The 26,863-nt window shown below is 49.5% G+C and overlaps 1 protein-coding gene across 3 annotated transcripts in view; it reads right to left on the reverse strand.

Annotated features, from left to right (window-relative positions):
• NSF (N-ethylmaleimide sensitive factor, vesicle fusing ATPase) overlaps window positions 1-26,863 on the reverse strand; it is a 75,600-nt gene that overhangs the window by 17,246 nt on the left and 31,491 nt on the right. For all 3 annotated transcript variants that reach the window (XM_032134404.1, XM_032134402.1, XM_032134403.1), the window contains exons 8-17: window positions 24,514-24,669; window positions 12,260-12,459; window positions 10,307-10,472; window positions 9,695-9,769; window positions 7,759-7,946; window positions 4,689-4,784; window positions 3,944-4,100; window positions 2,715-2,848; window positions 1,234-1,300; window positions 965-1,044 (exon numbers count right to left, since the gene is read on the reverse strand). In XM_032134404.1, the coding sequence (XP_031990295.1) occupies window positions 965-1,044; window positions 1,234-1,300; window positions 2,715-2,848; window positions 3,944-4,100; window positions 4,689-4,784; window positions 7,759-7,946; window positions 9,695-9,769; window positions 10,307-10,472; window positions 12,260-12,459; window positions 24,514-24,669 (1,319 nt within the window). The remainder of the gene's footprint in view (window positions 1-964; window positions 1,045-1,233; window positions 1,301-2,714; window positions 2,849-3,943; window positions 4,101-4,688; window positions 4,785-7,758; window positions 7,947-9,694; window positions 9,770-10,306; window positions 10,473-12,259; window positions 12,460-24,513; window positions 24,670-26,863) is intronic.

The following is a 26,863-nucleotide window of genomic DNA, read 5'->3' on the forward strand; positions in this document are numbered from 1 at the left end:
CACACAGGAGCTGTTGTGTTCCAAGCATGTGATAAAACTTGGATGCTGTTGTGTTACAGACTTCACGTGGCCTAGAAAGCTCACTGGGAAAATCTTTGTTCTCCAGGCTGACAGTCACATGGGGAACTCAGGGCCTGTAGCATTACAATTTAGTTCAAAGTCCTGGATTTGAAAGGTCTTTTCACCAAACTCTCTAATGAAAACAACACTCACGCACACGCTCCTGGGCCAGGATATTAAACATGACAAAAAACTGACTCCGCCCAGACTGTGCTTCTCTGCTTTTTGCTGACACCAACTTTCAAGGTGTTCCTGTTCTGATGTTATTTATTCATGCAGATACTCTCACACACGGAGCAGAAACGCAGTGAACGACAGGAAAATGCCAAACAAGAAAGGAGTCCCTGCCTGCCTGTCTCACTCAGCACGAGCTGCAGAACTCTCAGCACTTGTGATGTTCTTAAATCTCATCGAGCCACAAAGTGCAAACAGACAGGATCAGCACGAGAGGCAAGATCTTAAGTTTCCCTCAGTCACTGTAATTAACACCTGATCATTTCAAGTCAAGAACAAATTAAACCCCTGACAGCCACAATCACAGATTACACAGAAATTGATTTATAAATAGGGAGGGAGCACGTGGCTGAGCCAGGGGTGGATCTGGCCTGAACAGCTCCTCAGAGGGCAGGCAGCTGGCACAATTCAGCTTTACATGGTGAAGGTTAAACTGGTTTCCTTAGCCAGTATTTTTAGGACTAAATGCAGAAGATTCAGGCCCCAGTAATTAGATATTTCAAGTTGAATCCCTTGTGGTTACCCAGAAATGTCCAAGTGAATGAAGAGCAGCAGGCTGGGATTAACGTGGCTGACTCAGACAAAAGCATCGATACCCCTGGCAGCTCTCAGCCAGACACAAAGCTCCCACTGTCCCAATTCCTGCAGGAACAGGGCATCCCTGCCTTACCTGAGGGGGGGCTTTCTTCAGCAGCACCAGAAGGGCTTGCAAGACCAGATTGGAGAACCGAGGTCCAATTGGGACATAATCTGAAAGGAAAAAAGCATTTTAACACCCATGGAGCAGATGCACACTTAAGCCACTTCACTGTATCCAAACCAGCTCAATGCTCCTGAAGTAAATGGGTCCAGATAATTTCCAGTTTGCAATGTTTCAGCATTGCAAATACATCAATATTTCTGCAGCAGCCAGCACAGCTCTCCCTCTTCCTGACTCACCTAGAAGTCGCTCAATGTCGTCCACGACAACACAGCTGAGCTGGGACTTGTAGGCATCATCAAAGATCTGAAAAACAGCAAAATATCTCAGTGTTAAACCTCAGCCACAGGACTACAACAGCCACAGCTGGGCCTGCTGATGTGGGTTCAGCTGAACACAGCAGCACTGAGAGGAATAAACTGAGAATGAAACGGGCAGGTACTGAGAGATCAGGCTCCCTGCAGGCAATAAAACACCGCCATCTCCACAAACTCAGTTTATTGGTTCATTTACCCCCCCACCCTTAGCAACAAACAGCTGCCCTGAGGTTCACTGTAAGCCAAGGACAAACCAGCACCATTCCTCTGTTTTTGGAGCTGGGGCAACACTGAGAATGTGACACACACACAGAGAGAACCTCCACAACCGTAACACAGCTGTGAGCTTTTCTCCTCAGGCTGGATACTGGATACTGTCCAGAACAGCACCCTGCAGGGAGAAGGGACTGACTCAGGTCTGGATCTCAGCTCCAGTCACCATTCCTGGAGCAGCACAGAGCATCCTGCACAGCTCTGGGTGTGAGCAGTGGTGGCCCTGCCTCCAGCAAACCCTGATTCCAGTGAATCCAAAAGGCTCCTTTTGGAATCCAAGCCACAAACTGGACCCCCAGTCACGAGCGCATTGCTTCTCCTAAGCACCTTCTCTCCCTTAGAAACTCTACAACCCTGCACCAAGCTGATCAGAGTAACATCCACTCCCATGCCCCATTCAGTACCATTCACCCTGAAGAGTAAGAGCTGGGCTGCTTCAGGAAATGACAATGTTCAACTCCTCCACATTCCTCGGCTCCCCATGCTGTTAAAGCTCTTGTTTAGCCAAACACCCCACCTCAGAACTGGTCCTAGTCCCACTCAGGCAGGATCTGTTCTCCCCAAGGGCAGCCCTAAGCCCTTCCTGCCTCCACCTCCACAGGCAGAGCTCCAGCCCTGCTCATCCCAGCTCTGCTCTGCCCCACTGTCTGCCAGGATCACACACCAGACCCAACCGGGATGGAGCCTTGAAACCTCCCCCGAGTCCCTCAGTGCCAGTGCCACAAAAACACTGTGACAAGAGTCTGGAGCGACAGGACAGGAGGGAATGGCTTCAAACTGACAAGGGGCAGGGTTAGATGGGATATTAGAAGGAATTCCTCCCTGTGAGGGTGGGGAGGCCCTGGCACAGGGTGCCCAGAGCAGCTGGGCTGGACGGGGCTTGGAGCTTCCTGGGAAAATGGGAGGTGTCCCTGCCCATGGCAGGGGTGGCACTGGATGGGCTTTAAGGTCCCTTCCAACCCAAACCATTCTACAATGCTGTGATACACCCAACTTTATAAACGAATATATGCAGGAATTCCCGACCTAGAGAGAGCAGAAAACACCATCCCAAGGGTAATTCACCTTTCCCTCCACAGGAGAACTCAGAACTGGGCTGTCACCAGGCAAAGGGGAGGACACACACGTACCTTCTTCATGGCCTGGCACTTGGCTGTTTCAGAAAACCCAATCATCTTATCAGGAGAACAGATCTTGATAAAGGGGAAGTTGGATTCTTCAGCTATTTTTGCTGCTAAAGCAGTCTTCCCACTGTGGGGGGGACCTGGAGCAAAGGACAAACAAGGAATAAACAAGGGAGAAAACAGCTCTGACAATGCTCCGTGTGGATAGTGAGGTATGTTTAGAATTCCATCCAGAGGTATCTGCAGTGTGAAATGAGCCTGCAGAAGGAACACACTAACTCCTCCTCCACATGAAGGCAATTGATGGAACTACTTGAGCACATGCAGAATGATTTGCCATGACACAAAAGAGGACCTTACATACTCTGTAGGAGCAGCCACAGAACCAAAATGTGTGAGTTTGTGTTTTGGATCAATTTCTTGAGCTTATGTCCCATCTCAGAATGATCTCTGCTGGTACCCTGGCAAACAAGTCAGCAGCAGGAACACCAGGGAAACACTGGCAAAGACAATTTGTTTTGGCCTGAATTCACACCAGGATAATTCGGAGACCAAAGACACACCTGAATCCATGCACCCAACATGAATCAGTCTGGAGGGACAGAAGGAATTGCTGGGCACTAATACAGAATTATTCAGGGTTAAATCCAAAGCTACAGACCACAAGCAATAGTGGTAACCCATCTTTAACTCTGGGAAAAAATAAAGGGAAGAGATAAATAACAAATTCCACTCCAATATAACAAATTCCACTCCAATACCTGTAATGCAGATACTGGAACCAGTTTCCAATATCTGGAAACTCTCCTCAGTCAGTAGCAGTCTGGATAGAGGGAAACCCATCTTTCCCTGACAGAGACACCTGAATGTGGCTGTTTGAACTCAGCTAGTTGCACTGATGAGCTCCCCGGTGACTTCAAGGAGAAATTAGACAACTGACTCAGCTAGAGCCATCTCCACTGTAAACCAGCCAAATTCAGGTTATGAACTGGGTACATTTTGGTTATTAACTGGGTACATTCCCTTCTCCCTTGTTCTAAGCACAGGATTCCCTCTGGCTGAGGAGGCAGTTTTAATATCCAAAGCAATTTCACCCAAGCAAACTGAAAGAGCCCAATTCCAGCTCTCCCCCCACGTATTTCCTACAGGTGCAGGATGTCAGAGGTGAGCAGGTGGGCAGCTGACAGGAGCAGTCTCCAGAAGGGGATTTCCCACATGTTTTCCCTGAGCTGTACCTTCCAGCAGGACGCTGACCAGGGGAGTGCGGTCACTGTTCTTGGTCTGCTGGACCAGCAGCTCCCCATCATCCAACACCCTCGTTACTGGGTCTCCCCACTTAATGATCCCATTCATGATGTAGCTGGCATAGTCTTCCTGGTTGGTTCCAAATGCCTGTAGAAAAGAAGGAAAACTTCTTTTACCAAAAGATTTTTCATCCCATCAGAAAAACCATGAAACAATTAAACAGAAATGACCAGGAGCCATGCTCTGGAAGATGCTGGAGTGAGACAGTCACACCCCCTGGTGACTCACAGCATTCCAGCTCAGACAGCTGAACACAGGTGGAGACCAGGCACGTTCAGAAACATCTTTTCATACGCCCTCATAACCAGTTCTAGTCAGTGCAAGTTGCCAGTGGGTTCTGACTCCACACTGTGGAGTGGAGACAATTCTCAAAAATGAGGCTTAAACCTCCTCCTACAGCCCATGGTAAAGCTGTCACCCAGGCACTGAAGTGGCCTACAAGGGAGAGACGTGACAAGGGGAAGAAACCTCCAGCTGTTCTTTACCTGTTCTATTCTCTTTGTGACTCTCCAGGTAGCCACAGGCACACAGAGAGCTCAGAGCTCCCCACTTTCACAGCACAGGACATGTCAGCCCATGGGGCACCACTGGTGTGTGATCCCAGCAGGAAGCTGCTCGTCCCCATCGTGGGCTGCACTGGGTGGCTGTTCCTGGAGTCCCACAGTGCCCACTTACCGGTTTGATATCGTTCTCCAAGGATGCAAAGAAGTCTCCTCTGGTCACACGCAGGCTCTCTGCCTTCTCCATGTCCACCTCCACTTTGTTGCTGGCCTAGAAAGGCAATAAAAGACACTGAGGTCCAGCAGTCCCACACAGCTCCTCCCCACCTTCCCTCCACAGCCCCAGGCCTGTGGCTGGTCTGTGTCAGGGAGAAAAATGCTCCTGCCAGGGCATTTGCTGGGTACCACTGGAGCCATCCCCACCTCCAAGAGCCACGGCCACATCCCAGCCCCACAGAGCCATTCAGGACAGCTGTCCCACCCCCCTGGGGGATGCTGAAGTGCAGAGGATGTCTGTGACCCCCATTTCAGAAAAGCCACCCCAGCTCAGAACAGGACTGAAGCTCTGGCCCATCCCTGCTGCTGCTGCTGTGCTGCAAACCAAGTGTCAGCGAGGTTCAGACCGGTGCCAGTGTGGGACTGATCTCGACCCAGTTTAAATTTCTAGAACTTACTGGGATTATATAGGTACCCTTTGGAGCTGGGAACTAAGACAAATCAACTACTTTTAACCCTCAAAGATGTGTCTCAGCCCTTCCCCTCCCACAGGATGACCTGCAAGAACAGAGTGCACCTGAGCATGGGAAGGAAAAATAATAAAAACAATGACATGGTGCTTGTCTTGAAGAGCAGCAAATGCAGCCCCTAAACAGCAACCACAGGAACCCAGCCTGGCCAGTCCTCCTGTGCCAAGCACACACCTATAGCCAGAGCATGGCTGAAATGAGAGTTCCTTCTCCCAAAAACACCCACCAAGCAGAAACACAGATGCCAAATACACAACTGAGGGGATCTTTAGTACAGGTGATCAGTTTTCTACCCGCAGAGGCAGGTGAAGGTACCTGAAACACTTCATTTACTCCTGAAGTTGTGTTTACACTCAAAACCAGGGGGCTCTTACCTCCCCAGCCTTTAATGAGTTCATGTTTTAATTTTTCACACACACAGCTTGAGAGATAATCACAAGAGTTTAAACAACTCAGAAGACAATGCCCCTTCATTTTCCATTCGTGCTCTTGCTTCTCACAGGTGCTTCTGAAAACTAGGTCAGGCCTATGATGTATATTTTAAATTTTCAGTACTTGGAAGAAAGAATAAAGTACTTTACTGCATATTTTGGCTGAAAACAACTGCAGAATAAAGAATATTACCCAAAATCAAAGTGTCTGAAAAGCAAAACAATGTGTGGCCACTTCCCATGTGGAAAGCACATCCATACATCACTGAGCTGTGGATCACAAACCACCCCAGAGGAGGGGACTGCTCTTTCACATTTGCACGTTGCCGTCTCCCCTTTTCCCACGTGACTTCCTGGCACAACAGGGAATAGATCAAAACGCCAACGCTCCCCAAATTCGCCCAAAACTCAAGCACTGGGAAAACAGCAACTACAAGCAAAATTAATTATTTAAGGAAAATGTTTTGCCTGCAAAGGGATGAAAATACTTCCAGAGGTGCTGATTATTTTTTTAGACAGAGCACAAGAAAATGAGGAAGTGATGATGTTTGTGGTTTTTTGCTATATGAAACAATAACTTGTCAAGTGTTATGGTTATACAAGACTAATTAGCAGAAAGAGTAATTTTTCCTTTAGAAAGAGCACTCCCAGGAGATACAAATGTCTAAGCAGCAAATGATTTCTCACTTAAATGGAAGTGTGATTTGCTCTCCTCACATTCGAGGCTGAGCAGATTTTTACAGTCCCTGTGCTATGGGATTGATGTCCAGGACTTTTCCCTGCAGGAGCTGCCCCCAGTCCTGGCCAGGGGAGCAGGGGCTGTGCCTCAGGCTCCTTCCTCACCACCTCATCATCTCGTATTTCAACACCACTGAATACTGAGCTTTGCATCTGCCTTCACACCCCCTGACATGTCGGGGCCCTGAACTCCCTCCTGAAGACACACTGATCCCCCCAGCCAGCGGGGCTGGGAAGGCAAGGAAATGTTCCTGGAGAACAGAGGGAGCTGGGAATGTTGCCTGAAGCAGTGGACATGGGGTGATCACCACGTAAGCACTTATTTGCAATGGAAGGCTTTGTACAAACCCCTCTGAACCCTGCCAAGATTTGGAGGCAAGGATTCCTTCCATGGCTGAAACACTTCTCCACACCAAGCACATCTCCTCTGCCGTTCTGGGTTCTTCCATTAGGAAATAGTGAACAGCCACCCCCATTCCCTGATCCCAGCACACTCACACTTTTCATAACCCTTCACCATGCTTTCTTCAGGCTGAGGAATCCCAGTTTAATCATTGTTTCAAAGAAAACCCTCCTGTGTACCTCTGACCCCGCTGCTGCCATTCCATACCCTGGTTCTAGCACGATCCAAGTACACCAAGGATTTTATCCATGATGGAATCACAGCTCCACTTTTGCTGTTTACCTCTCCTGGTAAATTCTAACCTTGTTATTTTGCTGTTTTCACTGACAAGGACTGAGCTGGGATTTCCAGACCACTCCAACTCCAAGAACTTGATCCCAGGTGATGGTCAGATTGCCCCATCCTGTCTCTACCTGTTTGAATTCTCTCTCCCAGTGGACACCTAAAATTCACTGGCATCTTGTGCACTCGCATCATTTCAAATGCCCCCTGCAGATCTCCACTGGTGACCTTTGTCTTTATGCCCCCAAACCAGCTCTGAGATTGCAACCTCCCCTCCTTACAGATCATTTATGAACACACTGAGCTGCACAGGCTCCAGCAGAGCCTCCCTATAACTGCCTGTTCTGATTCCCACCTTGTCTCCTGGCTCCAATGCACAAACTGTGCTCAAGACTTTCAGTTTTTATCAAAACACCCTCACAAATCATCTCCTTCCAGCCCACCAAGCTGTGCAAGAGGCACTTGGAGGGCAGGAAAGGGAAGAGGGAATTCAGAACAAAGGAAAAGCACAGGGAAAAGGTGATGCCCACATGAATTTCATCTAAGTTACACTGATAGGCCACTTTCCATTTGGAAGTAAACATTCAAGATTCCAAACTTTATTATTTTCCCTTTTTTACCCCAGTAGGAGACAACAGGACTGACCTTAATGTGTCTGTTCATGGCAGTGGACTGAGCAGCTCGAACCAAACCTTCCAGCTCAGCACCACTGAAGTTTTTGGTCTCCACTGCCAGCTCTGCAATGTCCACGTCCTCAGCGAGCAGCTGGTGCTCCCTCATCCTCACCGTGTGGATGTGCAGGATCTGGAACCGGCCCTTCTCATCCGGCAGGCCTGGGATGGGGAACAGAGCACACCCAACCCCCTCAGCACAGCCCTGCAAATCCCCTGTGCCTCCCCTCAGCGTCCCTTCCTGCCCCTTCTCACCAGGAGCACTTTGCACTTACAGTGAGGGTATTTGATGATGCTTTTCACTGAGAACATTCAGTTACATCAACTCATTAACATTAAACTGAGCAGTGTCACCACCAAACCAGAGAGAAAAGCACAAGGCTGAGTTTCTTTCCTCAGGGTTCTTCCAAGTCAGTTGCTCTCAGACTTCCATCCGCAGGAATTCTCATTACACAATGACAACCTGGGCAGTCCCCTGGCATCCCTCAGTCCAGCTCCCACCTTGCAATTGTCATGGAATGATTTCGGTTGGAAGGGACCTTAAAGCCCATCCAGTTCCACTCCCTGCCATGGGCAGGGACACCTTCCACTATCCCAAAGTGCTCCAAGCCCCATCCAGCCTGGCCTTGGACACTGCCAGGGATCCAGGGGCAGCCACAGCTGCTCTGGGCACCCTGTGCCAGGGCCTCACCACCAACCCTTTCCATAACAGATTTCTTCCTTATATCCCATCTGACCCTGTCCTGTGTCCATTAAAAGTCTCTGCTCCTTGTCCTGTAACTACAGGCCCTGGTAAAGTCCATTCTGCTCCTTTATCCCTGGGGGTCACATCCACTAATTACTGAATCAACTGAAATTTTACTCTCCCAAAATCCAGAGCTTTCCCTCTTCACATGGCCCATATCATTCCCATAGATGTCTTTTCTTTGACTGACTGAGGTGATCATTTCCCAGCCTGCACCTTAGCAAGTCCCTTCTGAAACACACAATGGCTGATACAGGAAATTCTTGTCTTAAAACAAAGTGTAACCTGTCAGTCTGGCACATCATCCTGGCAGAGCCCCACTGTGCTCAGCTCCTTCCAGCCTGCCACCCCAGCCTCTACTCCAAGGATCTGATATTTGCACTGACTCCTGTTTGTGCTGAGGGGATGTGAAAAGACATTTTAAAACATGCACAGCTCCCAGGAGAATCCACCCTCTGTCACCTGATAATTTATTCCAGGATCACTGAGCTTTTCACCAGTCCCAGGCTGTTCTCTATTCCAACTTTCTTCAGTGAATTGTTACCTCAGCACTGAGCCCCCAGGCCAGCCACCCTTTAGGCTCCACCATGATCTTCACTGACCAAATTCTGATCTCAAATGCAAAGTCAGTGATTTGTTCTCACGAATCTGAGATGATCTGGGCTTAATTTCTTAATAAAGCCTACATGCTCAGATATTCTCTAATTTACCCTGCATTGGGGTGAGGCAGATGTGCACAGTTACAAAGGTCCCTTTCTAGTTGCTGGCAGACAGCTGCTTCTCCATTGCCAGATGAAATGGCAAACCAAGCTCTTGGCCCACTTTTAGCTCACCCACTGCTCTTGCCTGCCCTCCCTGCAATTTGCACCCAGGAATGACCTGGTACCATTATTTGCCTCCTTTCCTTCACACAAGAGATTCAGGCTCCAGCCTGCCCATCCCTGCCCACTCTGCTGGGCAGAAACTGAGATCAGGCTTAGTAGAGTAGGAAAGTCCAAGGTGGTATTTTATTGGTCTGATTTAATTTATATTCTGGAGGGAGCTGCATGAAGTTCAGCACCTGAGCCATCCTGGGGGGTGCTCACATTTATACACTTATGATCTGCATTTGCTTTGCTGCTGTAGGTTCATGGAGCTGAGGAACTGGGATCTGCAGCGTGCTTACCAATCTCCATCTTCACCTCCAGCCTCCCTGGCCTCAGCAGGGCCTCATCAATCAGGTCAGGTCTGTTGGTCATTCCTAAAGTCAAAGTTGAAACAAAACAAGTGTTATCTGAGCTTCCTGAGTGGGCTTCCAGCCCCTGATACAGCCCACAGAGCCAGGGAGCTACTCAGAGTCCCAAGAAAACAGACAGAAGATACTCATCTTCTGGAATGTTGGGAAAGCCATGCCCTGAGGGAGAGTCAGGGCAACAGGGATCAAACCTGTGCCTGTGGCTGTATCTACCTGTCTGGTGCTGCACCTGCAGGGCTCCTGCAGCAGGACAACACAGCACGGCTGGAGCAGCCCCACTCCCCCACAGGCTCATACCTCAATTCTATCAGTCCTTGCAGGTTTTCTCTAACTATGAAACGCTCCTTATCAAAAACTCAAAAAGGAAATTGCTGAAAGCAGAAGTATCTGCCAACCACAGCAGCATGTCCCTTTAAACCTGCTGCTGATGCTGCTCCAACAGCAGCCATTCCCTATGGAATGGTTCCTCAGCTGACCTGCAGTGAGGAAAACACCAGCAGAGTTCACCCAGCCCCCAGGACAGAGCAAGGCAGCCCCACTTACCGATGACCAGGATGTTGTTGAGCTGCTCCACGCCATCGATTTTGGAGAGCAGCTGGTTCACCACGGTGTCGTGCACGCCGGTGCTGCCGGCCATGCTGCCCCTCTGCTTGCAGATGGCATCAATCTCATCAAAAATGATGATGTGCACCCCACTGTTGGCTCCGAGCTGTGGGAGAGAGGACGTGTCAGGAATGTCACCAGTCTGACTGCTGAGAGCAGTCCAGAATCAACAGTGACCAAGCTCAGCCACACAGACACACCGCTGATACTCCCTGTGTGCTCAGGATCACACGTGTGTGTGTGTGTGTGGATCTCACCCCTTTCCAGGGGAACATCCTGCCCCCCTCCAAACCAGGGGCTTTGGGGGGCTCTGCCCAAACTCAGGACTTTGCAGCTACACAGGTTCCGGGGAAGAGCACGAGGCTGAGCAAGCAAAGCAAAGCCCAGAGCTGGAACACGCAGCTCAAAGGGTCCCAGCACTTGGTACCTGGGAAAGCTCTCCAGGGACAGGGAACAAGGCTTCTCTGTGGAGGGAGGGATGCTCCAGGGTGGGAACACCCCAGGCTGCACTGAAGTTAGAAAATACACAGCTTGCCAGAGCAGCTTTGTTGTTAATATTTTTTAGGAGCTCAGCCTCTCCCTGCCAGTCAGCCCCAGAACTGCCATTTCCAGGTTCACTCAGGGCTGTGGCAGTTGCAGCTGGTAAGAGAACAGGATACTTTTTGTGACTGTATTATGAAGCTTTTTCCCTTCAAATTCCACCTCTAAACCATCTTTTGTGGCCAGTGCAGACCACGTTATCACTGGGTGAATGTGCTGGCCCTGGCAATCTGCCCCAGACACAGGCAGCACAATGCCAACCTTTCGGAGACCTTTTTAATCTCCCAGCTGTCATCAGGCCCAGCCCCTGCAGCCAGTATCGAGTGTATTTTAACAGGTGTGTTATTGCCAAGGGAAAGCAGCTCCCAGAGGTACTGCAACCACCAGGGAGCAGGAGATTGCTCACGTGGGGCTGTGTTACCCCACAAAGCTGATTGACTGACTAATAAACCTTCTGCTGAAGAAATGAAATTATTTCAAGCCACCACCAAAATCTGCATCTTGTGACCTGAATAAAATTAAGGGATCATTTGCTAATGACTTCTTAAAAGACTTCCCTGTATTTAGCCTGATGTGGTTTTCTTTACCAGAAAATCTGTCAAGATCAAGTGATCCACAGCAGAGAAGAATTACCACAGCACACATGAAATAAGTACTTATACCTTGAAACTCAAGACTGAGGTTTTGATAGCCAGCTAAAGCAATGGATAAAAAACCAGAACCTTTATCTCCACTTCCACTTTCAAAGATCTCTAGTTCCGAGACATTATTCTCATCCATTAGTTTTCTACTGAGAAAAATTAACCATGTATTGATTATAACACTTAGAGTGCTATAACACACCACTATGTCTGCAACCCAAACATGTGCAATCCTGAAAGCTTACTTGGAATTTGTACTATGTTATGTGCCAGCTTCATTTAGTAAGAAAACTCCAAACAGATCAATTATGTCTCTCCCACCAAAAACAAAAAAGAAACTAAAAACAGAGCAAAATTTGTACAGTCTGACTTTTAAGGACTTTTGGAGCAGGTGACAGCACATGACCCAAAGCAAGCAGGGTGGGCACTGCTGTATTACTCCCAAGTAACTGCATGGAATTCCAGCACACTGTCCCTGTCTGCAGAGCTGGCTGGAGCCCAGCTGCCTTTCCAGCTTCCAAGACTGTTTTCACAACTGAGATTGTGTGAGCCTGTACAACACCAATATTCCACAGCTCACCAGGAATAACCATAACCCAAAGCCAAGCAGTGACTCTGCCTTTAATGCGAGCAGTAATTTTCAGATTCCAGACCCTTTCCAGACTCTCCCAGGCACATTCCCACCACCCCTCCCGTTCCTGTGTGTCCTTACCCTCCTCTGCTCCTCCTCTGCATCAGCAAACAGCTTCCGGATGTTGGCCTCGGACTCTCCCACGTATTTGTTGAGGATTTCGGGCCCATTGACCACCTTTGGCTCCCTGGCATTGAGCATCTTCCCGATCTGCCGGGCCATCAGAGTCTTCCCACAGCCCGGGGGCCCGTACAGGAGGATGCCCTTCACGTGCTTGCAGCCTGCAAGGAGAGGGAACAGGCTCAGAGAGGATGGGACAGCCAGGGAGCACTGAGGGAGGCCCTTCTGCAGGGAGCTGGCAGAGATGGGCCTGAGCTCTGCTCGGTGCCTCTGTCAGAGAAATTCGAACACAGATTGGATCTGTGTCATCCCAACGATGTGCCAAGGAAAAACAACCCCTGGAACAGCACAAGTGCTCTCCATCCATCAGCCACACCGAGCTGTAACTCCTGGTCAGGAACACAGAGCACCAGAAATCTCTTGGGCAATGTGGAAATAATATACTTCTCACCAAGAGGAGGTCCTGGGGATACTGCTCATCCCCAGGTAGAGAGGGGCTGCAGATCCTCTTTTTCACACCCTGCACACCAAGCAGTCGCAGGTCAGACACACTCATCTGGTTCTTGAGAGAGAAAATGAGGAATAGCATGTGATAACACCAAACTTTTTACCCCTGTACTGGGCTTTAGTGAGTCCCATATCACACATCCAGTTTGTGGTGATGCAATACCTTTAGTGTATTTTTATATAAGTTTTCTGTACCCCAATGGGTCATCCCTACCTTCCCCACTCCTATTCCCAGTTGGTTTCCCCCAGAGCCAAGCCGCTCCCCCGGTGCTCCCTACATGGTTGTTCTCCTCCCCTTGTTCTGGCTCTTTCCCTATCAATCACCCAAACCCCTCCTGTTGTTCCCCAAGGTCCAGTGTCCATCATGTGAAACCTCCCAATTTACCCTTATATGGTCCCCATCAATCCCCCGAGACCCTACCCCTCTAGACCCCTCCCCCTTTGGAAATCCCCTAAACCTCGATGCCCCATTGGGGCATGTGATCCCTTTCCCCTCCTCCCCTTGGGGCTATTGGCCCAAGGAAATGTCTATCCTCGTCCACATCCCTCCCTTAGAGATTTCTATTGGTCCCCAGTTAAGCCATCCCCATTGTAACACCTCCCTTTATAAGGGGTTCCCTTGAGCTGCTCAAGGCTTGTCTCCTGTGAGTTGCCTCCAATAAACTTGGATTATCCGCTGTGGCAAGCCTCCCTGCTACTTTTTATCCTCTCCCTCATCCGGACTGCTGACAGCCACTGTGCCTGGAGCTTCAGCTCCCCTGGGCAGAGCTGAGCTCCTGAGGAGCAGCTTTAAGGCGTAGAGTCTCCAGCTGCTCCTCGCTCCTGTCACACACCACAGGAGCTGGCCCGGGCAGTGGTCAGTGGCGGTCATTGCAACACAGTTCTGGCTGCAAATTCATAGCGTAAATATTGAGAAAACTCAAAAAAGCTTCCAAGCCCAAAATCCTTGACCTGTAATTAGAAAGACCTGAAATACTCTTAATTTGTTCAAATAACAGGACTTTGGACCCTGTGTGTGAGCACCAGCACTCAAAATTCTCTCCTGCAGGGAAAGAGAGGATGCAATTGCTGCTGAGGCTGGACACATCCCAGTCAGTGACAGGCACACGTGTCCCAGGTGTGCTCACAGCTCCTGGGAGAGGCTCCAGGTGTGAACAAGAAGAGTTTCCCTGAAGGATTTGCGGAATTTTGGATATCCAGCTTGTGAGTCCCACCCATTGATCATGTTTGATCAATATGCTGTCTCTGGATATCCTTATGCCCAAACTTCCCATGCTCTGCCTCACACTGTGCCAAGAGAGGTTGTGGGACCAGCCCCTGTCCACAATCAGGTTTGGTTTGTTCCTTTAATGGGACTGTCAGCACTTGGACCTGATCTGGCCAGGAGGAAAAGGAACTGCACCAAGACTTAAACCTTTGGCCTGGAAGCTGCTGTTGGAAAACTCTGCAGTAGGAGAGCAGAGATCAGGTACCAGCACCAGGTTCTAAACACTGAGCACCAGGCCCAGGGAAAGCCTCAGAGAAGGAGAGAGGGGACACAGGTTAGTGTGGCCTCAGGAGTGCTGGAGGAACGGTGGGACTCAACCTTAGGGGGTTTTTTCCATTTTTTAATGGATCGATGAAAATTTTTTACTCCATTCTTGCAGTTTGACTTCTTCAAGAATGCGACCCACCCAACACGAGCCCTGTAGTGCTCAGGATGCACATTAAAAGCAAAACCAAAACAAGTAGTAGACTGATGGCCCTGAGCTCAGACTGAGGAGACCTGAGCTCAGTTTCCGCTAAGCTTAAGACGCTTGAGCACATGGAGTTGTCTGTCACCACACAGGATGACTCCCCTCCTGGTTTCTGTCTTGTCTCAGCTCCTTGGTGACCTCACCCCATCCCACAGAGCCCTCAGGGCCACTCAGACCTCAGGGCAATTCTGCCTGTAAAGGACAAACACTTCTCCCTTATCACCTTCCCAACACTCTGCTGGGATTTCATTTACTCCTGAATGTTATGGCAATAAAGAATTGATTTCAATCTGAAGAACTGCTCAATACAACTTAATTCCTGTGACCCCACACAATCTGTTCCCTCTCTCTCTGGCTGTTTATTCACTGCAATGAAGTTCCAGGAGGACACTGCCACGAGGAGCAGCTGATCCCTCCCAAACCCTGGCGAGCTGCACTGGGTGAGCACAGCAGTAGAGCTGAGAGATCCTGCTGGGCTTCTGTGCAGATAAAAAACTTACTACAGAAATCAAGAGCTGCAGCTAAGAACTCACGAGTCAGCATTGAGGCATCTGCGAGTCAAAAGCATAAACAATATAAAGTGTCAGTGAAGACAAATCTCACAGGGAGGGAGCGAGGCACAGATATTAAAATTAAAAGCTCTTCCTGTCACATCCCTGTCACAAGGGCATTGTTACCGTGGGGGAACACGATCCCCTCTGTAACCAAACAGCACCAGGCACGATGGTGCTGACAAGGGAACTCTGCAGGGAAACCCCAGCACAACAATGCTTCAACAGCTCCTGGGCTCCAGCACAAGGCCACCAAGGCTACAGAGGCACCAAAGGGCTCTGGCAGGTCAGGGCTCTGTTCCCAGCCCAGCGAGGCAGGGCTGTGGTACCGCAGGGAGTGGCTGTGCCAGGGTGTTCACAACACAAGCACCAATGGTCTGGGCCTGGTTTGTTCTTCTGTTTTCCTCCTAAGTCCTATGAGAAGTGTCTGAGGGAGCTGGGGAGGCTCAGCTGGAGCAAAGGAGGCTCAGGGGGTCCTCCTGGCTCTCCACAACTCCCTGACAGGAGGGGACAACCAGGGAGAAATTGGGCTCTGATCCCAGGGAACAGGGACAGGACAAGGAGGAACGGCCTCAAGCTGTACCAGGGGAGGGTCAGGTTGGACATCAGGAGGAATTTCTCCATGGAAAGGGTGGTCAGGCCTTGGCAGGGGCTGCCCAGGGAGGTGGTGGAGTCCCCATCCCTGGAGGTGTCCAAGGAACGCCCAGACGGGGCACTCAGGGCTCTGGGCTGGTGACAGAGGTGGAGACCAGGAGCAGGTTGGACTCAATGATCTTGGAGGGCTTTTCCAATCTTAATGAATCTGGGATTCCTGCAATTCCCAATCTCTCTCCCAGAAGGAGTACAACTGAGTTATATCCCCCAGAAGCTTCTCTTCTACAGCCCAAAAAATTTGAACTTCTTGAAAAGCACAAACATTCCCCTCTTCTGCATGAGCTGCCTCAGCCAGAGCAGAGGCTCAGCCTGTAACACCCCACACCCAGAATCTCATCTCCCCAGTGAGAGTGGCAGTGCTTGGAAGGCAACAGACAAACTGGCCTGGACAAACCTGCTTAGAAACCTCCCAGAATGTTCACCCTCTTCCTGTTCAAGGGGAAAGGGAAAAGGAAAGGAATCCTAGAATACTCTGAGTGGGAAGGGACCCACAAGGATCACCCAGTCCAACTCCTGCCCTGCACAGACACCCCAACAACCCCACCCTGGGCATCCCTGGCAGCGCTGTCCCAGCGCTCCTGCAGCTCTGGCAGCCTCGGGGCCGGGACCATTCCCTGGGGAGCCTGGGCAGTGCCAGCACCCTCTGGGGGAAGAACCTCTCCCTGAGATCCACCCTAACCCTGCCCTGGCACAGCCCCAGCTGCTCCCTCGGGTCCTGGAGTCTTCCTAAGAGAAATCCCAGCCCTGGGCCCAGCAGGTTCCCTGAGACAATTCCCCAGCCTCACCCAGATGAGCTCAGCCCGTGCTGGACAATCCGTGCTCCCCCTCCCTGAACCCATCACTGACCACCTGCTGCAAGACTTGGTTGCCACTGAATGGGCAACATTGAGAGCAGGGTGAGAGTCAGGTGGCAGAACATTCCTGAACCCAAAGCAATTAGTTTCTCTTCAAATAAAACTGCCACAAGCGACTCCAGCAGACATTTCCCTTTACAGCCACGTTCAGCTGGCTAAAATCAAAGTTTTAAGCATAAGCAGGACTTTATTAAAATAGACAGGTGATGACAAATCACAAATGTTACCTCTCAAATCACAGTGGGATCCTCTGCACCACACAGGAATTTTGATTAAGTTTATCTCCCCTCTGCTGATTTCACCAATGTGGCCCAAATGTCAATACTCTTATGAGAATCTTTCTAAACACAAATTACAGCAGTGCAGACATCTCCAGCCAGTTCATCTTATCATTAGGGCTCCAAAAAAAGGTCATTGCTGTAACCTGATCCTTAAATTATGCCATTCAATGACAGTTAGAGGCTGAATAGGGACATTAACAGGAACTCAAACATACAAATATGGGAAACAAAATATGAGGGAAAATTCATAAAAACTGGTGAGAATGGGAGAGTTACTGGCGTTACCAATGGAAGTCAAACTCTGTTTTGACCCAGAACATCACCTGCCCAAAGACAAGATAAAGTTTATTTGTTCAATTCTCCCTCTTCAATTTATTGGAGAGATCAGAAGAACTGATTTTGTGTAACAGGGATTTTCTACTTGGGAGTGTAATTCCCCTTTTAATTAAAATCAAAGCATTCTGGTGTGATTGGATCACTCGGATGCACCACCAGGAACCTGCATAGATGGTAAGGCCCCAGCACAGCAGGGAGATGTTTATCTCTGCACATTCATCTTGGGGCAGGTTACAGGAAGTTCAGGGTTCCCAGACTTCACCTGCCACACAGGCAAAATTTCCCTGAAAGTAGAGCTGGGTGGAATTTCCCTCTCCTCTCATGCTGCAAGCCCAGAGTTACTCCAGCATCCCATTAATCCTCCCATGGGATTGACAATCCAACACGGAGTGAGACTGAAGGAACTGGTGTCTGCTCTGAATTCACAGCTGGGGCAGGGAAAGGGTCACACCTGAACCAGAATTTTTATTTTCTCAATGGCCAGAGTTTTGATTTGTCAAATCCTTTGCCTCTGGAAAGAGAAAACAAAGTAAAGTTCTCCATGGACCTTTGGAAACTGATTCCTCACCACATCCCACTGGCTCTGAGGAGTTCAGTGCACACATCTATCGGGAGGCAATAATGAGATTTATGACAAGGGCATTTATCCATTTCTGAGGGGATGTGCTAGAAATGAAAATAAATCAGCTTGAGAGACGCTCCCAACGGAATGCCTTTGGCTACAAAAACAGAATCAGGACACTCAGGAAAAGGGATTTTGGTAAGAGTATAAACAAACAAAACCAAGCACTAAGGGGAGCCAGCACAGTAGCAAAGAGTAAAAGTCTCCTAACAGAGCTGCAGAAACATCCCTAATTCCAGAGGCAGGGTCTGTGGGAAGCCAGGGGGATGGCTGAACACAGCCAGGATGTTCACAGCCCCATCCCTCTTGGATGCCAGTAACACAAATCCCACCAGCATTCCCTACTTTCTGGGACAAAGCTGGATCATTTCCACCTGCTTAGAAAGCCAACACACTGGCATTTGGGAATGGCATTTGGGAATCACTTCCTGCCTTGTGAACATGTATGGACACCCTGGGGCACGGGGACAGCTCCAGGCTCCCAGCTAGACACAAACTGGGGATGCCAGGCCATGGTGGTACCACCAACCAACAGCCCTGCAGCCACCCAGAGCAGGAGCAAAGCCCTCCCAGTACCCAGTGATGGCTCTGGCCATCCCTGCAGAAATCCCTTGCTGCACGTTTGGTGTAGAGCCCCTTCCCTTCCCTTCCCTTCCCTCCAAACCAGCTGCCACATTCCCATTTCCACATGCCCGTGTTAAAAGGGAGTCAATTTCTTTGGCAGCTTTGCAGAATTTAGAAGCCCCCTCTCTCACACCCCTCCCAAGACTGAAGTCCTTCAAGGCAGTTCCCTCTGTGTCCAGAAGCTTTCCTTTCTCACCACCCTGATGCCCTCCTCGGAAGCTTTTCCAGCTTTACTGCATCCCTTTTGATACAAAGGCTGCATCCAGCAACCCAACACACAAACAAATTGCACATCAGCTCCTTCACTTCCTTCCCCATCCCTGGGGGACACCTGGGGGGTCTAAGTCAATCTCTGGTTCTGAGAAGGGGAGAGAAGTGACAGATGTCAGGGACTTCTTCGCTGTCCTCCCCAAAGGAAGGGCACAGAGCCCTTAGACGTGTGCAGGAAGAGTTCAGTGCCCAGACTCAGCCTGGCTGGCCCTGGATCCAGGTGCCTCAGGGTGAGCAGAGCACTTTGTGTTAAATCCCATCAGGAGGAGAAGACCAGGAAAGCACTGGTCCATTCTCAGCAAGGAGGAAGAGTTAACAACAGCAAATGCTGAGTTCAAGCTGTTAAATACCTTTTTACACCAGTGAAGATTTGACATTCTATGTGACAGCTGATGTCAATAGAAGTGACAAACGGGCAGGAACAGGAAACAGAAGCAGAAAAAGAACAAGGGACACAAGAGCCCACAACTGTTGGATAGCAGCAGATCACATGGACATGGACTTCACCCAAGGGAACTCAGGGTGCATGAAATCATCTCAGTGAGAACCTGAACAGGGTGGGTGAAGATGGAGAATGTCATCCCTGATGTTATAAACAGAAAAGGGAGGGAACTGTGGGGTTGTACTAAATTGAGAGGTCCCTTTCAACCTCAGCTGTTTTCTGATGGTGTGATACAGACCTAGCACTAACCTGATTGCTGGAAAATTGAAAATTCTGGCGTAATTCTGGTCTTTTTAAGTAGGTAGAAGAAAACAAGAAATACAAGAAGTAGCCAGAACAACTTTACTAGATCAGTCTGAGACAACTTCCCTCAAGGTAAACGTGGGGGTCCCACACAGAGGGTTTGAGGAAACAAAGAAAGCAAGAGAGGAACCTTTAGACTTTCCTGAAGCTATAAATAGGTGTTAGACATCCTCCTAGACATGCAGGAAAAGCACAGCCTGAATGAAGTTAGAGGTGAATGAAAAGTAGATTAAACCCCACAAACTTTAAAGCACAGCAAGAAATGATCCATCCTGAATTTAGTGGCATGTGGTGCCTGGGAGATGGAACAGAACAGAATGCTCCAATTAAATCTGCACACTGCAAAGCCAAGAGCTACAAACACACTGACAGGCAGGATCAAATTCATCTGAAATCTATGCAACCTGATGCACAAGTTTCTAAATTGGGGAGGAATAATGAACTGCATGTTGCAAAACACAAAAGATCATCCCAGCAAGGATTCCAGGCAGGCCCAGACCGCGAGGCACAGCCAGAGCCTGCCGGCTGATCCAGAATGGATCCATTCCGGGGTGGGTCACCACGGTCCTGAGCAGGGACGGGAGGCCAAGGGAGGAGAAATAATGATGAGTGACGTAGAGGTTATGGGAAATGGCCTCAGAATCCCAGAGCTGGCCTGGAGAATGCTGGAGAGACAGGACCAGACTGAATGCAAAGGCTGAGAGCAGCAGCCAGCACTGGGACACGCTGCCCAGCAGGGCCGGGCATTCCCTGCACCCCAGGTAAGGTGAGACATACCTGACATTGATTTTTCATTAAAATTACCCTATTCTCAGAACAGCTGGATCATTTCCATCATTACTCTTCTCTTACAGTATCTGAGTACTTTGAGAACATTAATGCATTAATTTTTTAAGGCAGCTTAACAGACAAGCCTCCACTTCAGACAGAATCTGAGGAACAAAATAATCTGAGTGTCTGCTCATTTCAGTGGTCCCTTTGTCTTCTGTTGATACTTCACTCCTCCATCATGAGCTGTACTTCAAAATAACAGAGCTCTGAGACCAACTGATCCCGAGAGGGCAGGTCAAGAGCACAGGTTAAGATGGTTCCCAGGAAACAGAAACCACCTGCAAAAAAATCTGATTTAGTTTATTTGTGGTAGCAGGAGAGGGTGGGAAATTTGAGTTCCATCTCAGTGTCTTAGAAGGAACGTGACCTGTAACACCAAACTTTTCTGTATCTGTTATTAAACCATAACAACGTGTCCATACAGAATTTGCTCTTTGAGGCCTCTACAACAAATAATGTGCCACAGGAGTTAGAGAAATCCCCTCCCTGCTGCAAGTCACGACTCTGCTTCAAAGCTTGGGGACACCAAAGTGAAGGAAAAGAAGGTCAGCAGGAGTGTTTTCTTTTCAAGTCTGAGAAGGGACTTCACAGTTTTGTTACAAGTTACAGCTCCAGGCACCAAATATCAAAAACATTGCTCCAAGTGACTAAATACCAGTTGGAGTGAGGGGGAAAGAAAAAAAAACAAGAAGAGAGAACACTGTTCTAGGCAAGAGCACGAGGTGCTGAATGAGCTGGAGTTGAAGTCTCAGCAGAAAAACCAGCATTTACCATGGATGGGAAGAAAACACAACATTTGTCAAATAAACAGAAGAGCTTCAGCTGGAGCAAGAGGCTGCTCTGAACTGCAGCAGAGAGTAACCAAAGCCAGATTCCCTTCAGACCAGAGTGACACAGCTGGATGGCACAGGCATCCTGAAAGGGCTTGGAAAGGAGGAGGATTCCCTGGAAACAGGGCTTTGGAGGGCTGTCCCTCAGGGAGAACGTGCCTGGTATCTCCCTCCACCAGTGCCCCCAGGTGTGAAGTTCCCTCCTCAGAAGTGTCATTCCTACGAGTGAGGCACCAAAATGTTTCCACAGATCTTCCTCAAGCCTCATCCAGGTGAGGATTTAATTCCATTTGGCAGCCACAAGATTATCAGGAGTCAGGCATTAGTCAACCTTCCCTGGGAGGGTGGGGAGGCCCTGGCACAGGGTGCCCAGAGCAGCTGGGGCTGCCCCTGGATCCCTGGCAGTGCCCAAGGCCAGGCTGGATGGGGTTTGGAGCAGCCTGGGGACAGTGGGAGGTGTCCCTGCCCATGGCAGGGGTGGCACTGGAGGGGCTTTAAGGTCCCTTCCAACCCAAACCAGTCTGGGATTCTGTGTCACATCACACCAACCAGGGAGCTGATCCAGCTGAATACTGACCCTATAAACTGTTTTTATTAATAGTATTTTTTGCTTCCAACTGTATTAGCTCCCTACAGAGCCATGCACGCCCAAAGCCACCACAGCAGGGCTGGGACATCCACAGATGGGAAAAGCCAACTGCCCCTTCCAGGAGGGAACTCAGGCAGGGTTAGTGCCCAGCTGGGGCTGATGAAACATTTCTGCTCTTGGATAAACCAAAGCTTGAACCATCAGAGCAGTATTTCCCCCTTTGGATGATATGGTTAACTAACATTGATTTATGTGCTCCAAACCCAGAGCATTCCTTGGAAGTTAGATAAACCACACACAAATTGCAAGTAATGCTGGAAGGGTCTGTAGAGGCTCTGTGTAGTTATGGACAGAAATATTTATTGCGTTTGGCGTGGAAGCTGCAGTCTGGGAGCACTGGGCAAAGAACTCAACTGGGTGAGCACTGCAGCACCAGGGAGCAAGCAAATTCCTTCTTTTCCTTTCCCAATAAATTATTCACCAAGGTGAACAGCTGTCACACTGACATTTCAGATCTGAAATATAGTTAAGAGCAAGTTATAACTAAGGCAAAGAAAATGAATGTCAGAAAGTTTTTGTTTTTTCAAATTTCAGATAAGCTCTTTAGCCCTGGGGTTAATCAGAGCTCGGGAGCACTTGCTCCCAGCCCAACTTCTTCCTTGAAAAATGCCTCTGTGTGCAGCCTGGGTGTAAACATGCACAGTAAGGGTATTTATATTTAATGCAATTTAATGGGGCACACCTTTAATTCATTGCCCAAGCTAATCCAAATACCACTGGTCCTTCACAGAATCTTTGTCTTTCTTTATTAAGCAACACCAATTATCTTTTACCTTCACATGTGGTAACAGCCAAGGACTCTGTACTGCAGCCACAGAATCAGAGAACCATGTTTGGGTTGGAAGGAATCTCAAAGCCCACCCAGTGCCACCCCTGCCATGGGCAGGGACACCTCCCACTGTCCCCAAGTTTCCCCAAACCCCATCCAATCTGGCCTGGGACACTGCCAGGGATCCAGGGGCAGCTACAGCTTCTCTGAGCACCCTGTGCCAGGGCCTCCCCACCCTCCCAGGGAAGAATTTCTTCCTGATATCTAACCCAAATCTCTCCTCTTATAGTTTAAAACCATTCCCATTCTTGTTCTATCATTATCTGTCCATGTAAAAAAATCACTCTCCTCTGTTTTATAAAAGCCCCCTTAGGCACTGGAAGGGGCTCTAAGATCTTCCCAGAGCCTTCTCTTCTCCAGGCTGAACAGCCCCAGCTCTCCCAGCCTGTCTCCACGGGAAGATTTCATGAATACACACAATAGTTGCTTCAAAAGGTAAAAATATTTCAAGTACAAGAGGCTGGCTGTCAGCAACAGTGCTGAGCTGGACACCAGTGCCTCTGGGTAAAAGCTGTTCTTTCCACAGCCAGCACCATTTCTCTGACTTCTCCTCTCTGCAGAGCAGTTAAATATTTAACAAATTTAAGCATTTTATGTTCCCGAGCAGAAGCAGAGAAGCTGTATCTCGCTCACAGCCACAAAACCCACAGGACCCAAGAGCATCCCCCCAAAAGGCCTCAGCTCTCAGATCGACAGGAATTGAAAGGCAGGAGAGAGAGAATCAGGCACAGGCTGGAGCCAGCCCTGGGGTTTCTCCACAGTTCCTCCATACGTGTCCAAGTCCCCAAGACAAGACTGAAGGCACATCCCAGGGAAGTTTACTTTGCATCAATTGCACAGGCCCTGGAAGCAGACACGCTCCACACACCCCCGCACAAACAGGATGTATCTCCTGATGGAAATCTGTTTTGTAATCAAAATCTTGATTGCTTCATTTGTGGGGAGAGGGAAGGTGGATCAGAAACATAAACATACAGAAATTATACAGCTATGGATTTCAAGTTCAAATATGAACCCACAGAGATTATATTCCGAGAACAAGGAGCAGCCAGAACATCCCCAGCCACGTTCTGTGACAGAATCAGACACCTGCAGCTGCACACTGCTTACTAAAAATTAAACCCTGCACCATTTATCTGCCTGCCAGCACATGTTTACCAAGTACTAGGACTGCCTTTCCTTCCCTCGACCCAAAAAGAGAAGTTCTATTTAGGATCTGTGCTTTTATTTCCCAGACTCCAGGACGTGCCACGGCCTGTGCATCCTCCCCAGCATTTCCAACCTGACCAGCAGAACTCATACCCTATGCTGGGTTTACTGGGCTCAGGCTGGGGGAGGACAGGGCTCATGGTGCAGCTGCCAGGAGAACTGGGAGGTAAAAGAGGTGATGGCAGGAGCATTAAGACAGAATTTACTCTGAGCTGTATGGACCGATCATGGCCAGGCAGTCAGGAAGAGGAGCAGTGTCACTGCTAGGGGTAAATGAAGCATTCAAGGAGGGAGCGTTTCACAGAATCATGGAATGGTTTGGGTTGGAAGGGGCCTTAAAGCTCATCTCATTCCAACCCCCTGCCATGAGCAGGGACACCTTCCACCAGACCAGGCTGCTCAGAGCCCCAGTTTCAGCACCACCAGAACAGTATCCAGTTAAACCACGTGTCCCATTCCTTCAGACATTCCATGTGCAGGGTTGAGTGTTTCTGTTGGATTTGTCCCCCTTCCCCAGCCAAGTGACAAGAGTTCAAAATACATTTGGGAGCACCAGGGGAAGAGGAGACTCTGTTGGATCCCCCAGAAACTGCAGCACCACAAGGGTGTCAGCTGTGTCCAGCCCTCACATGCCAGGGCCAGGCCTGCACCCTGTGGCCCAGCCACACTTCTCCAGGTTACACTCACCCATTTGCTCCACAATTTCAGGTGGGAAAACCCGGGAAGCAAAAGCTCTTCGGAAAATATCTGAGAATTCTTTGTCCAGGCCTCCAATGCCCATTTTCTCAAAATTCCAGTCTGGGTTGATGATTGACTGCCGGTTCTCCTTGGTCTTTGATTTACCTGCAAAACCCAAGAAAAGGTTTCAAACACAGCCCAGCAGAATCCCAGCACACACAGACACCAGAACAGCTCTGCAGGTCAGACCCCAGCCCATGAACTCCGTGCTCAGTTCCAAATGTTGGCCAGGAAGACACACTGTGACAAGGACACGAGGACAGGACACCAGAGACACAGCTTAGTAACTGATTTTCCCAGCCTTCCAACAGCCCATTTCAGGGGTTTCTCCAGCCAGGTGCTGCTCCCCTGTACTGAAGAATCCACAGTAGATTTCTCTGCCACAGATTCACCCAGGTGCCCCTGGACCCACGTAACCCCAGCACCAAGAGTGCCCTCAGCACCCAGCTCCCATGGCTGCTCCCAGAACCAGCATCCACCCTTTTCCAGGCCACCTGGGATGAGAACAGGTTTGTCCTGCATCCTCCTCAGTCCTGCCTTTTCCAGGCCCCACCTGTTCTTCCTTGCACAGCAGCAGCTCCACACTGGAGCCCTTGTTCCTCTCTGTCTCCTCTCTTCCTCCCACACCCTCTGATGGGCAGATGGACCTGCAGGTGCTGCAGCTTGGTTGTACCTTCAGTACAGGCACAGAATGATGGATGCTCTGCTTTGTTCATATCCCTCTATAACAACATGTGATCACTCTTAACAGCCACATTTATCAATTCCTAACAGGGCCCAGGCTGCACGAGCTGGGTCCAGCATTCCCTTGATCCTACCTGGGATCTGGGCCCACCACAGCCATCAGTTTTACTGAGGTCAGGAGAGCTCTTCCTCCCACACATCATTCACAGTTACTTGTATTGAATCTCCTCTGCCATTTCCTGCCTCAGTCACTGAGCTCAGCCAGAGCCAGCTTGGGCACCTCATTGCTCCGGCTTTTCCCCATTTATTCAGTAATTACAGCGAGCAGCAAAGGCCCAGAGGAGATTCCCACTGAACTCCACTGACATCAGCTATTTCCTCCTTCCCTTTCATCCCTCACTGACTCATGCAAGGACCTTCTCTCTCATCGATCTGTTTTGATTCTTTTTTAAGAAACTTTGACAAAGAACTTTGCTGGAGGAGCTTTGACAAACCACCAGCCCACGTCAGCCCCTGTGCCAGTGCTTTCTGATTCCTGTAATGAACTCCAGTGGGATCATGAGGCAGGACTGCCCTTAGACAAGACAGGCTGCCCCTTCCCAGTGTATCACTTTCATTAAGGCATACTCTAATTTAATGGTTTATTATAGTTTCTGTTGATTTCTTCTGTACAGACCTCAGGTTCAAAGATCGGCACCTCTCCAGACCTTTTCCAGAATCCTTTGGAAAGGAACAGCACACTCACCACTCTTGGTCCCCAGATACTGCAGCAATTTGCAGGAAAGTTACACGAAATAATTACTTTACAACTCAGAAGAACAAAGGCTAGCCCTGGCAAACCACCACGGTTCCCTGTCTGTTCCATAACCACTTCCAGAGGCACTCCAAGTGCAGCCAGACCCCTGAGCACAGGTTTGCAGCCCTTTAACCACCTCCTTTCCCTGCTGCTGACAAGCCACTGGCGTTACAGCCTCACAGAGCTCCTCACTCCCTCTGCAGAGGAGCTTGGAAGTACTCAGAGTGTTCAGGAAGCAGAAGACAAACACAAATGCTCCTGGAAGGATGCTGGCAAATCCACGGAGTCTCACCTTGGGTTTATTCAAGGGAGCCTACAAACAAGCACTTCTGTCAGTTAGATCAACCTTCCACAGGGCTTCCAGCATCCTCAGCTACCAGGGAAACACACAGAGATCTGACAACCCAGGGGAAAAGCAAAGGCACTGACAAGTATCTTTAACTCCTGCAGAAATAGGATGTTTCCTTAGAATTCCAGTGCTTTAAGGGTTGCCCCTTAATGGTTTCCCCAGTGGAGGCCATTCCCATCCTAGAACACCACAGAACCACAGAGATTACAGAGCCACAGGTTCCTGTGGGTTGGAAGAGACCCCAAAGGTCACCCAGTGCCACCCCTGCCATGGCAGGGACACCTCCCACTATCCCAGGATGCTCCAAGCCCCATCCAACCTGGCCTTGGACACTGCCAGGGATCCAGGGGCAGCCCCAGCTGCTCTGGGCACCCTGTGCCAGGGCCTGCCCACCCTCCCAGGGAGGAATTTCTTCCCAATACCCAATCCTGCAAACAACAAGTGTGCATTTTGCTGCTCTGTTCCACAAG

Source organism: Corvus moneduloides, chromosome 26, assembly GCF_009650955.1.
Source record: "Corvus moneduloides isolate bCorMon1 chromosome 26, bCorMon1.pri, whole genome shotgun sequence".
In the NCBI taxonomy this organism is placed as follows: Eukaryota; Metazoa; Chordata; class Aves; order Passeriformes; family Corvidae; genus Corvus; species Corvus moneduloides.